The sequence below is a fragment of the Oncorhynchus mykiss genome, chromosome 16 (assembly GCF_057628025.1).
Source record: "Oncorhynchus mykiss isolate SJ-2025 chromosome 16, ASM5762802v1, whole genome shotgun sequence".
NCBI classification, from domain to species: Eukaryota; Metazoa; Chordata; class Actinopteri; order Salmoniformes; family Salmonidae; genus Oncorhynchus; species Oncorhynchus mykiss.
This window is the reverse complement of record NC_143037.1, coordinates 66,020,391-66,036,749: the sequence shown is the minus strand read 5'-3', so window position 1 is coordinate 66,036,749 and position 16,359 is coordinate 66,020,391. Positions and strand designations below refer to the sequence as shown.

Genomic DNA, 16,359 nt, shown 5'->3' with positions numbered 1-16,359 from the left:
ACAACGATTGACAGCTGCCTCTGATTGGGAACCATACCAGGACAAACATATAGAAATATAAACACAAGAACAAAACATAGAAAGCCCACCCCAACTCACATCCTGACCAACCTAAAATAGAAACATACAAAAGGAACTAAGGTCAGGATGTGACAATGTCACTACACAAATGATCGTTTTGGGGGTATTTTTACCTTCTTAAAAGGTCTCTGACCGTGATTGAGGTTGATATCATCTGATATCATTTGAGGTAAAACGTTGAAAGTATGTGTGGTTGTGACTGTGTAGGTGTGTCTGTCTATCTGTCTCTGTGTGTGTGTCTGAGTACATACAGTACAAGTCAAAAGTTTGGACACACCTACTCATTCAAAGGTTTTTATTTGTGCTATTTTCTACATTGTAGAATAATAGTGAAGATTTCAAAACTATGAAATAACACATATGGAATCATATATTGAGCACTTGTTGGCTGCTTCTCCTTCACTCTGCAGTCCAACTCATCCCAAACCATCTCAATTAGGTTGAGGTCGGGTGATTGTGGAGGCCAGGTCATCTGATGCAGCACTCCATCACTCTCCTTATTGGTCAAATAGTCCTTGCACATCCTGGAGGTGTGTTTCTGGGTCATTGTCCTGTTGAAAAACAAGTAATAGTCCCACTAAGCGCAAACCAGATTGGATGACGTATCGAATGCTGTGGTAGCCTTGCTGGTTAAGTGTGCCTTGAATTCTAAATAAATCACAGACTGTGTCACCAGCAAAGCACATCACATCTCCTTTTCCATGCATCACGGTGGGAACCACACATGCAGAGATCATCTATTCACCTACTCTGCGTCTCACAAAGACACAGCGATTGGTATCAAAAATGGATTTCCACCAGTCTAATGTCCATTGCTCGTGTTCCTTGGCCCAAGCAAGTCTTTTCTTATTATTGGTGTCCTTTTGTAGTGATTTCTTCGCAGCAATTTGACCATGAAGGCCTGATTCATGCAGTCTCCTCTGGACAGTTGATGTTGAGATGTGTCTGTTACTTGATCTCTGTGAAGCATTTATTTGGGCTGAAATCTGAGGTGCAGTTAACTCTAATGAACTTATCCTCTCCAGCAGAGGTAACTCTGGGTCTTTCTTTCCTGTGGCGGTCCTCATGAGAGCCAGTTTCATTTAAGCGCTTGATGGTTTTTGCGACTGCACTTGAAGAAACTTTGAAAGTTCTTGAAATTGTCCGTATCGACTGACCTTCATGCCATAAAGTAACAAAGTCATTTTTCTTTGCTTATTTGAACTGTTCTTTCCCATAATATGGACTAGGTCTTTTACCAAATAGGGCTATCTTCAGTATACCGTGTCACAACACAACCGATTGGATCAAACGCATTAAGAAGAAAATAACTTCCACAAATTAACTTTAGCAAGGCACACCTGTTAATTGGAAGGAATTTTAGTTGACTACCTCATGAAGCTGGTTGAGAGAATGCCAAGAGTGTGCAAAGCTGTCATCAAGGTAAAGGGTGGCTACTTTGAGGAATCTCAAACCTCAAATATATTTTGATTTGTTTTAACACTTTTTTGGTTACTACATGATTCCGTATCTGTTATTTCATAATTTTGATGTCTTCACTACTATTCTACAATGTTGAAAATAGTACAAATAAAGAGAAACCCTGCAATGAGTATGTGTGTTCAAACCTTTGACTAGTACTGTATGTGTGTGTGTGTTCTCACGTGTGTGTGTTATTGTGACTGGGTTGGGGTACTGGTGGTGGATTGGTGGGGCGTCTGTGAAGTGAACGAGCAGAAGTTTAGCTGAGACTCAGAGGAATTCTGAACACAAGGGGAAAGAAAAATACAGCAGGGAATCAAACGTTTGGGGGATTGGTTGTACATCAGGGGCTCAACAAATCAGTGAGTCAGGCTGAGAGAGAAAGAGAGACTTACTGTACAGTTCAAACAGGCAACAGATAGACAGACAGGTTTTGCAGCAAATAGAGCGAAGGGGACAAAGCACCCCAGGGCTTGCAGGAAGGAACACATGACAGACACAACAAATCAGGAAGGAACATACGACAGACATAACAAATCAGGAAGGAACATACGACAGACATAACAAATCAGGAAGGAACATACGACAGACACAACAAATCATAATAAACAACGAGAAGACATCAAATCACAACACAAAATCAGACTTGGTCTGTCTTCCATAACACTAAATGACACAGCAAAGACCTTTAGTTTGCAAGCGTTATTTTTGTGATGCATTACCATGCATTAATCTGTGTTGTTTCAGAGAATATCATAATTCGTTTTGTTGCTTCTTCAGCCCATTCAACTTTTCAAGTCAATAGAAGATCAAAGAAATGAAGGTCCATTGGATCTTCATTGGCACACCTGCATGAGAGCTACCCTATTAACACAAGCTAGGTACAATATTGCGCATTGGTTTTCTTTAGAATCCGACAGCACTTTTTTATTTGGATCCCCATTAGATGTTGCAAAAGCAGCAGCTACTCTTCCTGGGGTTCAACACAAACATGAAACACGACATAATACAGAACATTAATAGACAACAACAACTCAAGGACAGAACTGCATAAATATACATATATATTTTTAACAAAAGGCACACCTAGCCTACATATAAATGCATACAGGTCCTTCAGAAAGTATTCATACCCCTTTACTTTTTCCACATTTTGTTAAGTTACAGACTTATTTTAATATGGATTAAATAGTTTATATCATCAATCTACACACAATACCCCATAATAACAATGTAAAAACAGGTTTTTAGACATTTTTGATAATTAATAATAATAATAATAACCTAAGATAACCTGGGGTACCAATGTAAGAAATAACACGTAAAAAAACAAAAAACTGCATAGTTTCCTAGTAACGCGAAGCGAGGCGGCCATCTCTGTCGGCGCCGGAATATGCAACTTCCTGTTAAACCTGTACAGCTGGGAGTGAAGGCCCGATGACGATGTGTTGCCGCTGAAGTGTTGCTCAAAAACACCCTACATTCTCCCAATTAAGTTTTGGGTTATGTTAATACATTAGGTTATTGATGGTGGCATATTTGTGGAAGATTGGACTCAAGGGAAAAATTAAATAAATAATGATTTATTGTTGAAATTAAGTGTTTTTCTCAGTAGTGTATTCTAGGATATGGATTTGGGGCAAGCACAGACTCAAATTACAATTGAACAGTTTTAATTATGTGTGTTTACTTTCCGTGTGTCTACCCATGGGCTGCAAAACCCTGGCAACCATCCCAGACAGATAGAATACATTAACTTGTTAGAAAGGAGAAGAAAGGGAAACTACATGTATTTGGGGGTTTTCAGCACCTAATATGATAAATTGAGATTATTCATTTTAGTAGGACCAGTTTTTTTTTAGAGTTCAATCCCCATCATATTGCACACTATTTCTGCATGAGACAGTTGAACAAATGCTTAGTGACAAAAACAAAAGGGGACCATAGTTCAGCGTTCTCTTTAGGTTCCTGTATGGCATGTACGCGCAAACACATACAGGCACATACACGCACACACACATGCACACATACAAACACTAGAGCCCTACACGGCCATGAATTTTAAGCCCGAGACCTACCCATGCCCGCGACATTCAGGCCCTACCCTAGCGAGGCCCAATTGCTTCTGCCAAATGTTAAGTCCCTGCTCGAGCTCTGAAATCAGAAATAACTCCATTAGTATCCATTAGCTGCTCGTTTGTGTGTCCCTCTCTCACTGTGCTGCTCACGCTGCATGTGCTCTGTTCATGGCTCTACTTGTGTTTTTACGAACCAGCTCGTAGCCTGTAAGAAAGAGGGAGACAACCGGAGATAAAGAAATAACAAAATTATATTTATTAGAGCAACAATGGTGTGTGTAGTCAGTAGTGTAATTGAGTGGATGAGTGCATATATGGTGATAATGAGGGGTGTTGAGAGGTGCCAAAACAAATGAACACAAAGAAGCCCCAAAATGCCACATTCAAAAACAACAGTGTGTCTGTGTGGAGAGAGTCTCTTCGATGTATTGGAAGAGACTGTATTTATCCCCAGGACACACCTCCTTGCTCAGTCCACCAACATCCTATTAAGGAAAACAAGATCAAAGAGAAAGAATTTGGCAGACAGAGTGGGAGGGTCAACACAGTGTGAGTAACCATAGCAACTCCTCTGCTTGCTTTTCTACTCAATGAAGAGACAGATAGCAGTTAGCTGTAAACTAGCAACTTTTCATCACTCTTAACTACGACAAAACTCAAGGGACATTATTATTTTTGGTAAAATAGTCTCTCCTGTGGAACTCTGACAATGTTCTGGTCTTATATTTGAAGAGGTTGAAGCACTTCTGACACTATGATATGTACTGCTCAGCAAAGCACAAGCAAATAGCTCATTTTTAAAATGTTATTCATCAATTTAGTGATACCCGAACCCTATAGTTATTGATGAAATAACAGGCCCTCCCCTGCCCTAACCTGATGCATAATGTCGGGGTCCATCGGGCTAGGGTCGAGTAGCAAAGCTCAAACACTACCCTTAACCCTAACCCTAACCTTAACCCAAAAACCTAACCCTAACGCTAAACCTAGCTCCTAACCCTAAAACTAACCCTAATCTCCTAACACTAACCCTTAACGTAATTCTAACCCTAACACTAATTCTAACCTTGATCCTAAACCCCCTAGAAATAGTATTTGATCTCGTGGAGACTAAAAAAAAATCCCAAGTTGGTCAAATTGTTGTTTGCTTACTATTCAAAAATAGTTAAACATGTACACACTCACACACACACACACACACACGTACTCACGCACGCACGCACTCACACACACACTCACGCACGCACGCACACACACACACATGCGCGCGCACACGCACACACACACACACACACACACACACACACACAGCGTTGATGTATACAGTAGCTCACAACATTGTAGGATAGTGAAGTGAAGGATAATGAAGGATACTGCTCTATGTTGCTTGGGGGAGCTAACTAACTGACTAGCTAACTAACTTCAATGATTCAATAGCATTAATGGTTGTTGCTCTTTGCCTTATCATATAAATTAGCAAGCAGGTTTTCAGGCTATGCTATAGATTCTTAAAGAATGTTTACAGAGAGAAACTAGCAAAACAAAAGCATGATGACTCAAGTATAGCCTGGTTCAATAAGTTGTTTTAGTCTTAGCCCTGAAAACCACATAGGATGAGGATTTCATTAAATACCTTTGTCTATATTTCAATAAGTCATTATGCATATTAGCTCTTTTGGTTGAACTTTTCCATGGGCTTTATTCCTTGCTATGTTAGTAGGCAGGCAACATCACCTCCTTCACACTGACCTACAACATGGGGGCCTCACAGGGGTATGTTCTTGGTCCCCTCCTGTACTCCCTCTTCACCCACAACTGTGTAGCCACGCACAACTCCAACACCATCATCATCGTCTACATCTGCATTGCTTGCTGTTTGGGGTTTTAGGCTGGGTTTCTGTACATCACTTTGTGACATCAGCTGATGTAGGGGGGCTTTATAAATACATTTGATTGATTGATTGATCAAGTTTGATGACAATACTAAGGTGGTAGGCCTGATCACAGGCAATGATGAGTCAGCCTACAAGAAGGAGGTCAGTGACCTGGAAGTGTGGTGCCAGAAAAACAACCTTTCCCTGCCGAAGTGGAGCAGGTTGTGAAGAAGCCTCGACAGCGCCTCGGGAGGTTGAAAAAGTTTGTCATGGGCCCTCACATCCTCAAAAAAGTTCTACAGCTGTATCATTGAGAGCATTTTGACTGGCTGCATCACTGCCTGGTATGGAAATAATACTGCCATCGATTGCATGGCACTACAGAGGGTGGTGCGCACAGCTCAGTACATCACTGGGGCCGAGATCCCTGCCATCCAGGACATCTATATCAGGCGGTGTTTTAGGAATGGCCAGAAAATCGGTAAAGACTCCACCCAAGCCATAGACTATTCTCTCTGCTTCCACACGGCAAGCTGTACCGGTGCATCAAGTCTGGCACCAACAGTCTCTTGAACAGCTTCTATTCCCAAGCAATAAGACTGAGAAAGAGCTAATAAAATAGTTACACAGACTGAGTTAACCTTGTATCCTCATTTACCTTTTTATTTTTTGTTTAGCACTGTTTCCATGCACACTCACAGGGCCCTACACACTCGCAGGGCCTTACACAATCACAGGGCCCTACACACTCGCAGGGCCCTACACACTCACAGGGCCCTACACACTCGCAGGGCCCTACACACTCGCAGGGCCCTACACACATACTCACTCCAGCATCTGCTCACTCAAACATAATATGCACATACATTTATACTGACTCTACACACACAGTCACCCACTCACATACAAGCTGCTGCTACTCTGTTTATCTTATATCCTTACCCCTATACATATCTACCTCCATCACTCCAGTTTCCCTGCACATTGGAAGGTATTGGAACCAATATGGTATGCTTAATTACTTATTGTGTTCTTCATATTTCTTCTTGTTTCTTGTTTTTTTTATATTTTTTTATAGTATTAAACTGTTATTGATTATTACATTGTTGGGTATTGAGTAAGTAAGAAAGGCATTTTAGAGTACTTGTGCATGTGACATTAAAAGTTTAAGGTTAACAGTATGGCTGAACATACTGTATGTGCTCTGTTCCTTGGTGAGTCATATGCTAATTTATCACTGGGCAGCTGCCATCTGTACAGCCGTTACCTAGGGTTATCCTCTGTAGCCTGGTTAGCTATACTGCCAGAAATAACACAAGCTATCTTATATTACCTTAAAAAAAACAAGCTAAATGTTTTACAAATCCAACTGTAAAATCAATTAAATTAAACTGGAAGCAAAACCTAGCTTGGAGAATGCCTGCGTGTGTGTTAATCAATAATATTGTACTGCACTGAAATAAACCATTGTTATTCCATGATGTAACCCCCCCATCTGGCTCTGTGTGTACAGCACAGATGGTGTACAGTAGGGAGGTCTGGTGAAGGTGAGGCAGACTTACAGCACCAATCTGTTTTTATAAGTATTCCCTGTCTGCTACAGGCCAGACCAACAGGATTAATGCATTAAATCAGGTTAGGGCTGTGGCGGCCATTACATTTTGTCAGCTGGTAACTGTCATGCAAATAACTGCCGGTCTCACTGTAATTTACCGTTAATTAACATAAACACGTTTAGCATCTCAGGGCTTCCACGCATAGACTACAAGCCACTGATGTAGACCTTTGGAACATCGACTTTTTAAAAATGTAGACTTATTTATTTCAGTCAGGTTTAAAGAAACCACATGATATTATTAAAATGTAGCCTATTTCAGAAGAACAGAGTAGCATATTCTGAGCCATATGGCTGTGGGGTACATTAATTAATTTAGCAGACAAGATTTGCTTATAATTCCAGTGTCATTATTTTCTTTATTTTATGGTAAGAATAATACAATTGAACATAGCTATATAAAATACAAAGGATATTTTTCCCAAACTATTTTTGAGGGAGCGGCTATTCTTTCATTTGTGATACAAACCTTAGGCTATATGTTTTGATTTGTAATACATTCTAAGGCTGCTTGATGTGACTTTATATAGTGATGATTTGAAAAAAGTAACATGAAAAGCAAAAACTCTGCTCTGTTTCTTGAGCAGGCTGCACACTTCTTCAGTCTCTCATTCTCAATTTGACAAGTAACATTCTCACCCATCAGCCTATTCTCAATTTTATCTGGTCATTACATATAGCCTACTAATATATGTGTAGAATTAAAACATTTTGGGAAGGTATCAACAAGGGATGAATGAAATAAATACCAAAATATTGTTTTTGGGTGGAGTTTTCTTTAAGAATTTAGCAATAAATATAGCAGCACGAGAAAGCTAGGATCCTCTTTTAAATAGTGACCAGTCAAAACTCTGTTTTATAAAACTCTGGCTTATAAGAACATATTTCATTAGGCTATGTAGGTTATGGACTCTCCAACCCTGCTCCAGGAGTCCTAGGCCTGTAGAATCTTAATTTCAGACAGTTTGCTACAGCAGGAAAATAATCCTGCAGTTATAGGGAATGTAATTTATTATGTGGATTATAGTTAATGGACATTTTTTTGTAGGGGTTGATACATTTTTCGTTATTGCAAATCAAGTCTGACATTTAAAAATTTAAATTACAAACTTTAGAAGCCTTTTTAAACTTTGAATAAACTACAATTTTGCAGGACAATTCTCAGCCCCAAAAGAGTAATTACGATCCTACATCTGTATAGGCTACGTTATTTGCTCACTTTAGTTGTGATAATCAACCTATCAAAACATATAGGCCTATGGGCTATGCTACATGATGCATGCAACTATGATTTGAAAAAGTTGCAGAAAAATGCATTCTCACCGATCATACTATTTTTGATTCAATGTAGTCTTTACATATACTAAATAATATGTGTATGCAATTAGATTTGATTTAGATTGGACAATTATTATGCACCTGTAGGAACAGGGGCAGGGGGAAATATACGTTATCTGTAGGCCTATACACTGGAATAGGGAATGGAGGATACTTCTCCCACAATTCATTGTCATGCCAGCCAGGTAGGCTACTCGGGTTGTAAAGCGAAGCAATGTGCATAATATGAGGAAAGTTGAGAAAAAAATATATAGTAGGCCTAGCCTACAGAAAGCTGATGGGATCCTCAACTTTTTAATATAGGCCATCAAAACTCTGTTTTCTCACACAAATGCAAAGGATGATGTAGCCTATAGAAATGTTGCTCATGGGAACACTTATTTTAATCCATGCATCAGCCAGCTATCGAGGAGATGGCTCTCGCTGGCGCAACAGGTTCTCAGGAAGTGTTTGATTTGTTTTCGATTGTATTTGCATTGATGTCAAAATTATTAGAGGGACAATAGAGAGCTGAGTTAGAAAGTTTGGTAGGCTACTAATGACCATCAGCGGCATCAGAGCGCAGTTTTGGAGAATCCTAGTTACCGTGACTCAGCGGTCACGTGGAATTAGATTTCCGCCATGGCTCGTGATTGCCAATGTGGTGAGAAAACAGTCAGCCCTAGGTCAGGTACACCAGGAACACGAGGATACAGAAACCTGCAGAGCCAGCAGAAAACAGGCTGCAGCAGCTGTTCTAGCCACCCACCAAGCAGAGCAGGTATCTTAGAAACTTCATCTGTTCCAGATTCCGGAATTGTCTTACTACCTGAGGGTTATGGTTAGGACTGGTGGTAGAAATAGCTGTTGTGGATGCTGCATATTTCTCTCTCTCTCAATTCAATTCAATGGGCTTTATTGGCATTGGAAACATGTGTTAACATTGCCAAAGCAAGTGAGGTAGATTATATACAAAAGTGAAATAAACAATAAAGAATATGAGTAAACATTACACAGAAGTTCCAAAAGAATAAAGACATTACAATGTCATGACATTGGGTCATGGGCACAGATCCACAAAGCAGAGACCCACCATCCCAGACAAAACACACTTAACGCCCCGTCTCCCCACCCTCAATTAAGGTCACCTTCCCCCTTCCATCAAGAGCTCTCTCTTCTTTCCCTCAGTTTGTCATCTGTTTGTCTCCCATCCTCCTCTGTTGTTATTCTCCCTCTATCAAACAGAGAGCCAGTTGTGTTCATTCCACAGGTCACATTTCTAAGTGAGTGTTAAAAAAGGTATTAAGTTTAGGAAAGGTTTTGCGGTACACCTGAGAGTTCCTCAAAACCACTGGTGTAGATAAGACTCTCTCTCGGTCTCTCGGTCTCTCTCTCTCTCTCTCTCTCTCTCTCGGTCTCTCTCTCTCTCTCTCTCTCTCTCTCTGGCTTATGAAGATGAAGAACGCGGAACACTGTGACCAAACCCAATTAGACTTAATATTTATGCTAGCTTGCAGCAAGGGCCAGGCAAGTAGACTGGACTCCCTATGGACCGTGTGTGTGTGTGTGTGTGTGTGCGTGTGTGTGGTGTGTGTGCATGCCCGCGCAATATGCTGTCTCATTAGCATTAACAACCGTAAACTACTCACATCTCTTAGGACAACCCACGCCAAAACATGGTAATATTTCTTAACAAATATCACTTTATTTTTTTGCTTTCTTGTAAACATGTTTTCACAGTGCATCTGAGACCTCACTGACAATGATAATAATAATCATCTCAATAAATATATTGATAGCAGAAATCTTTTAAAACCATATATTTTATATAAACATGTGTACATCACATCACATCCAGCCTCGTTCTGTGTCTTTGAAAGTGGTGGAGAAGGTCAGCAACCTCTTCCTGTGTGTGTGTGTGTGTGTGTGTGTGTGTGTGTGTGTGTATGTGTGTGTGTGTGTGTGTGCGCGCATGCGCATGCATTCAGACAGTGTCATTTGGGGACATACTATCTGGTCTGCACAGCATGAGCACAGAGGAATATAGTTTTAACTAAAGTCCTACTGCTATCCTGCTGCAGAGGAGATATCCAAACCCCATCTGTATTCATCCATTTAGCTTTAGTTAAGCAGCATTGATTGACAGTATTCAATGGAGACTTCTGTACATAATGTAGAATTTAGCTCACCGTTCAGGCCAGGCAAAAGCCAGAGGATATGTGAATGTTGGTACTATAACGTTACAACATTATGGTTCTCTGATGATTCATGACCCTGCTGGGATGACGCTGGTGGGGTGAATGAGGTTAGACGAGCTATGGTAACAGAACAGATACGTTTTCATCTCCTTGAGACTGATGTGGATAGCCATAAGTTAGGGCCGAAGCCTAAAATAATACAATGTACAGACATCATGTTTAGGTCACTTCATGTAAAGTTGGTGGAAAGATTACAACGTAATAAATAAACGAGTCCGTGCGAGACTCTTCACTGTAGAGGACATTGATATCAGAGATGATGTGGAGCTCAGGACAGAATCACAACGTTAAATATGGAGCCAATTTGATGCTGGAGAGCTAGCGATGTTGGCTAGAATGTTCTTTGCTTTAGCAAAAATTCAATTTTATATGATCACAATTAGACTGCAATTGAATGGAACTTTAAAAAAATGAGCACCTGAGGCGGTCCAAGATATTTTCATGTGGTCCCCCTGCAAATGACCACTCAAGGTCAATAATGGGAAGCCTTTTTCACGAGGAGACAACGGGCCATTAAGGACCCAATGAATCCAAACTGTCCAGAAAGAGACAGACAGCCAGAGGAACAGGAAGAGGTTTTGCATTGGCACTGCATAAAGAGTCAACGTTAAAACACACTGTTTGTGTGCTCTGTTTTGTTTGTTTTTTGAGATATTTGCCATTCAACCCCATTTCCAAGGACACAATTTGGGGGTCACCCATTCCCCCAAGTATGCATGTAGGCTGGTATCTACAACTATATATAACTTCTGTACATAGACATTTGTACACCTGTACATGCAAACCAAACCCGTTTGAAAGCCCTGACATCTGGTACATATGTGCTGTTTGGATGATGGCCAGACGGTGATGATTACTCCTTATGAACCATGCAGTAATACGATCACTGATCAATATCATTACATATAAAAAAATATATCACAAATGCACAGTTATGACAGCGAGTTCCGCCCCCGAGTTCCGCCCCACTGTCAAAGGACAAACATATCTTATCCACCATAGTATTAGAAGGAAAGGAAAGATCCCAAATGACACCCTATGTCTGTACTATTCAGGGAACAGGGTGCCGTTCAGGAAATAGCTGTGGCGATTTGGTTGAACCAACTTCCACTTTCGCACCAAACATTCTATACTCATCAATAGAACGCGATTGTAACCTACGGTGCCAATATGGCGGCCGTTGACAATCTAGTGTTCAATCTGAGTTTGCTAAACCCTGTAAATTGATGGCTCTGATTAGAAGTTGTGATGGGAGATTACTAAGAAGTACCCTGTTAACTCCTCACATGAACCTGGCTCAGCATGGTGATCTCAATCATTGTATGTTACATCTTCTCTTGTATTTTCTTTAGTGCGGCTAAAAAATACATCTATACTCTATTTTAAAGTCATAACAGGGTCGTAAAGACATTACAACATAATAATAGCGCTGTTTCAATAATATTGACACTTTCATTAAATAAAGGAGCATTGGATGGAGAGAGAGAGAGCTGGAGGGGGGTGGATGGAGAGAGAGAGAGCTGGAGGGGGGTGGATGGAGAAACGGAGAGGATATCTTTCTCTGGAGGTCAGGGGGCAGGGCGGAGATACATGCTATAAAGTCAGAGATTGGCCAAGTTACCCACAGAGCAGATTACAATTTATAGCAGTGAGTTATTGCTCCATTATTCAATAATAACAAAGACACTGTCTTTTAGTTCTGAAGGTGCTGAACCACAAGACTGGTTACGGGTGTTTGTGCTGACACTGTGGTATTTTGTGAACAATAGATATAAACTATTATTGTTGTAACATGAAAGAGTTCATGTATCAGAGATAGTCAGGCTGGAGACACGATCTTTAGAGGACCAGATTACTGGTTAACACAGCGGCACCGTGTTTAGAAGAGTTTGATGACCCAGTGTCCTAGAGGAGTGAATAGAAAGTTCTAGTCAGACTGTGCTCTGTGCTCTGTCTTCAGGTCTTAAAGCTTACGTTTTGTCGCTCGAGAAGTCCCTTTCTGAAATAGCAACTCTATGTTTTTCACGCTAAGGAGGAGAGGAACAAGAGGAGATAGGTCTTCAGTGGATTGAAGAAAAGCTTGTTCATGTCATATTTTACTACAACACCTACCCGAGACTGCTGAACAACTAATCAAATGGCTACCTGCACTATTTGCATTGACCCTCCCCCTTTTTTTATGCAGCTGCTACTCATGGTTTAATATCTATTATCTATGCATAGCCACTTTACCCCTACCTACATGTACATATTACCTGTTACCTCGACTAACCTGTACCCCCGCACATTGACTCGGTACCAGTACCCCCTGTATATAGCCTCGTTATTGTTATTTTATTGTTTCTCTTTTATTTTTTACTTTAGTTTATTTAGTAAATATTATTCTTAACTTAGTTTTCTTAAAGCTGCATTGTTGGTTAAGGGCTTGTAAGTAAGCATTTCACAGTAAGGTCGTATTCGTAAGTATTCGGCGAATGTGACAAATAACATTTGATTTGATTTTGTGACTCACTCAATGTAGAGAAAAATGTTAGGACTTTCCTCAGTGAGTTACTGCACTAACATATGCCCACATAGACTTGCAAACTGAAGCAGACATACAGTAGCTATTCTCACACACAGAAACGCGCATATGCAAATTGCATCAATCAACAACAGGTACATAAGCACACACACACATTCATGTAAATGAGAACACACAAATGCCAAAACTATGTCAACAATAACACTCTCAACACTCACTGTTTTGGGTCATCTCCTGGGGCTTTAGCTGTTCCGTGAGCCCAGATTTGAGCTCCCTCTCTGGACCCAGTGAGAACTCTATAATGGCTCTATATTGATTGTACGGTGATGGCAGGCCAATTTGTTTAACCAAGCAGAACCAGCTCAGCTCTGCAGTTCAGCACCTCCACTGCACCCTTCTCCAATTTGTTTACAATAACCATCTATCTACACTCCTGGGGAAACACTGGAAGGAGAAAGTAGATATCAACACAACTCACTGTAGCTCAATATTTTATCTGTTTGTTTTCTGAAGCTAAATTGCAAAACAGGATCTTTTAATTCGATTTTTATAGATTTTGTATTAGTCTTGTAGCTAATGTTGCATTGGTTTCATGTCTGGGGTAAAAACAGAGAGAATGTCTGAGATTTGAGAGCACATTTCAGTTGGACTTTATTAAGACTGTGTGCAGAATTGGGAATGTCCCACTCACTTCCTGGATTGACTGAGTTAAAATTGATCCCAACCACGGTGGGTAATTGTTGATTTTTCATGGTAGCTCATTTGGCACAGTCCTAACTGTTCACTGAATAATTCTGGACATGGCTGCTTGGCCAAGTCTGACTCTGACTCACACCACTGTAATGTCATCAATGCAGCAACTAAGGGGTTCATTTTCTCATGTTCTGCCTTCAGCTAAGTGATGTCTTAATTCGGTTCACACACTCCAAGCCCCCATGTAGACAACTCTCTCAGTTATGCGGGTTTTAATATCCTCATCCACATCTCTCTCTCTACTTTGGTAGGCCCTGTGGGACATATGTAGAATCTGATACTCAATCTGGTAGTATTTCCCTAAACAACAGTGTCGTTCTCATTATGGACCCTCTTGTTGGTCCTGTGTCCGATATCTCTAACTACTGCATCAAGACTGTGGGTTCATGACTTTCAGGTCCTTTTGAATCAAACCAGCTGCAACCCGAGAGATCAGGGGCTTGTTGGCAAAGTCTGTTTTTCAGTCTGTCTTGGCTGCGTTTGTTGGTTGAGTTCCTGGTTGTTATTGGCTGCTCAGTCTGTGGTGGTATTTTGGTTGAGTTTTTGGTATGTTGCTGACTCTTCAGTTTGTGGTCGTATGTTGGTTGTCAGGGTTGTATTCATTACGTCTTACAAGGTTAAGAACCAAATGGAAGCAAACAGAGCAAACGGAATGAAACAGGGAGGGACCTAGCTGAGTTTGTCCGATAAAAATTGTAATTTTCGTTGCAAAACGTTTTCTTTTTGGAATAAACCGTTTCTGTTGCTAAACATTTCGCAACAGAATAAACATTTTCCAACAGCATCTGCATAATGAATACACCCCTGGTTTAGTTCAGTTTGTGGCTGAGTTAGTATTGTGGCAGTAACAGTTTCCGAGGTGATTGGTTTGGCCACTCCTCTGAGTGAGAGGAGTTAGGATGGCCTTGTTGTGATTGTTAGTGCAAGTTCACACCTGCCCTTCCTCAACAATAACTTATTTCCTGTTTGAAAGTATTTTCTCTCTGATCTTCCCCTCTCCATGTTTTTTATTTTGTATGTGAAAACAATTTACTGTTTGTCTTTTCTCATCTCTCTCTCTCCTCCTCCCGGTCACTGCCTTCCTCTCCCACATTTCCCTCCCTCTAACTTTCTCCCTTCTCCCTCTCCCCCTTTCTCTCCCCTAATCCTCCCTTCCCTCTCTCTTTTGCTTACTCTCTCTCCTTTGTCTTTTCAGAGGAAGTCACTCTGCATCTCATTGGACAGCTGACTAACAGCCACTTCGCTATGTGTGGACCCCTGCAGTATCCTTGCAGTCCTCTGAGGGGTAGTCTCTTGGCCGTATCCGCCAGAACCAGTGTCTCTCTCTGGGCATGGGCAGTGCCTGCATGCCCCCCTATGGTTCTCCGTCAATCCATTGGACCGCCGCGTTGAGTTACACTCCTCCTTCCCATGCTGCTGGGACTGTGTACAGGACACCTTCTGGGCCGAGCCGTGCGAGCACAAACACGCACATAGGGTCCGTCGGCATGTCAGCCAGTCCCGGCAGAGGGACCTGCGGAAGTTGGGTTTGAAGACTAGGTAGACGATAGGATTGTAGAGGGTGGAGGACTTGGCAAAGATGGCAGCCACAGCGAAAGCAAAGGGAGGGACCTCTGCTGAGTTAACGAACGCCGCCCACATGGAGACGAAGGCGTATGGGCTCCAGGCGATCACGACACCGATACACACCGCCACCGAGAGCTAGAAGGGAGAGACGGGAAAACACAGAGGGAGGAATTGACATACAGGTGTGCACATACGGTAGTTTATAAAAGTTTCAAACCCTCTTCCCCCACCAATCCATGTGACAATACTTTAAACTAATACTTAGAACAAAAACAAAGTCAAAGAGGACAACTTCTCCCCTATCATAATGATGAGGCTGTTTATTGACCACCGAACGATACATTGACCTTCTAATCAATTAAAACTCCTACTTTCAAACCTAATGGCCCAACCAAACTTTAATTCATGAAGGAGTGAAATAAAGAATATTGTATACAGCTCCCCCAAGTTGATGATTGGGGTGCTCTCAAAAGCATTTTGATCTAATAACGAATCACAACTCCCGCTTGAAACCCTTTAAAACCTATACATAAGCAGCATTTAAGTTAGGAAAATGTGCTGCTACAGTTTCCAAGGTGTGTATTGTAGTGTGTGTGTGTTTGCACAACTACTATTTAAGTGCGTGTGTGACAGTGTGTACCTTGACAGTGAGAGTGTCTGAGTGTCTGAGTGTGTGTGTGCGTGTATTTTCTTATAGAATGGTTATGTGGAGTAAAGATTGTTAACCTACAGTATGATTGACATTTGTTTCTAAAAGTATAATTGAGAAATAATCAGTCAAAGTTGGCATATTTATAACATGTTGGCCTTACCTGGGCGTACCTTGACGCTA

General features: G+C 41.1%; 1 protein-coding gene across 1 annotated transcript in view; it reads right to left on the bottom strand.

Moving 5' to 3' along the window:
• Positions 1-10,111: 10,111 nt before the first annotated feature.
• Positions 10,112-16,359, bottom strand: part of opn7b (opsin 7, group member b) — a 141,904-nt gene continuing 135,656 nt past the window's right edge. Inside the window, exon 6 of the mRNA XM_036947535.2 lies at positions 10,112-15,662. Coding sequence (XP_036803430.1) covers positions 15,153-15,662 — 510 coding nt within the window. The 3' untranslated portion in view covers positions 10,112-15,152. The remainder of the gene's footprint in view (positions 15,663-16,359) is intronic.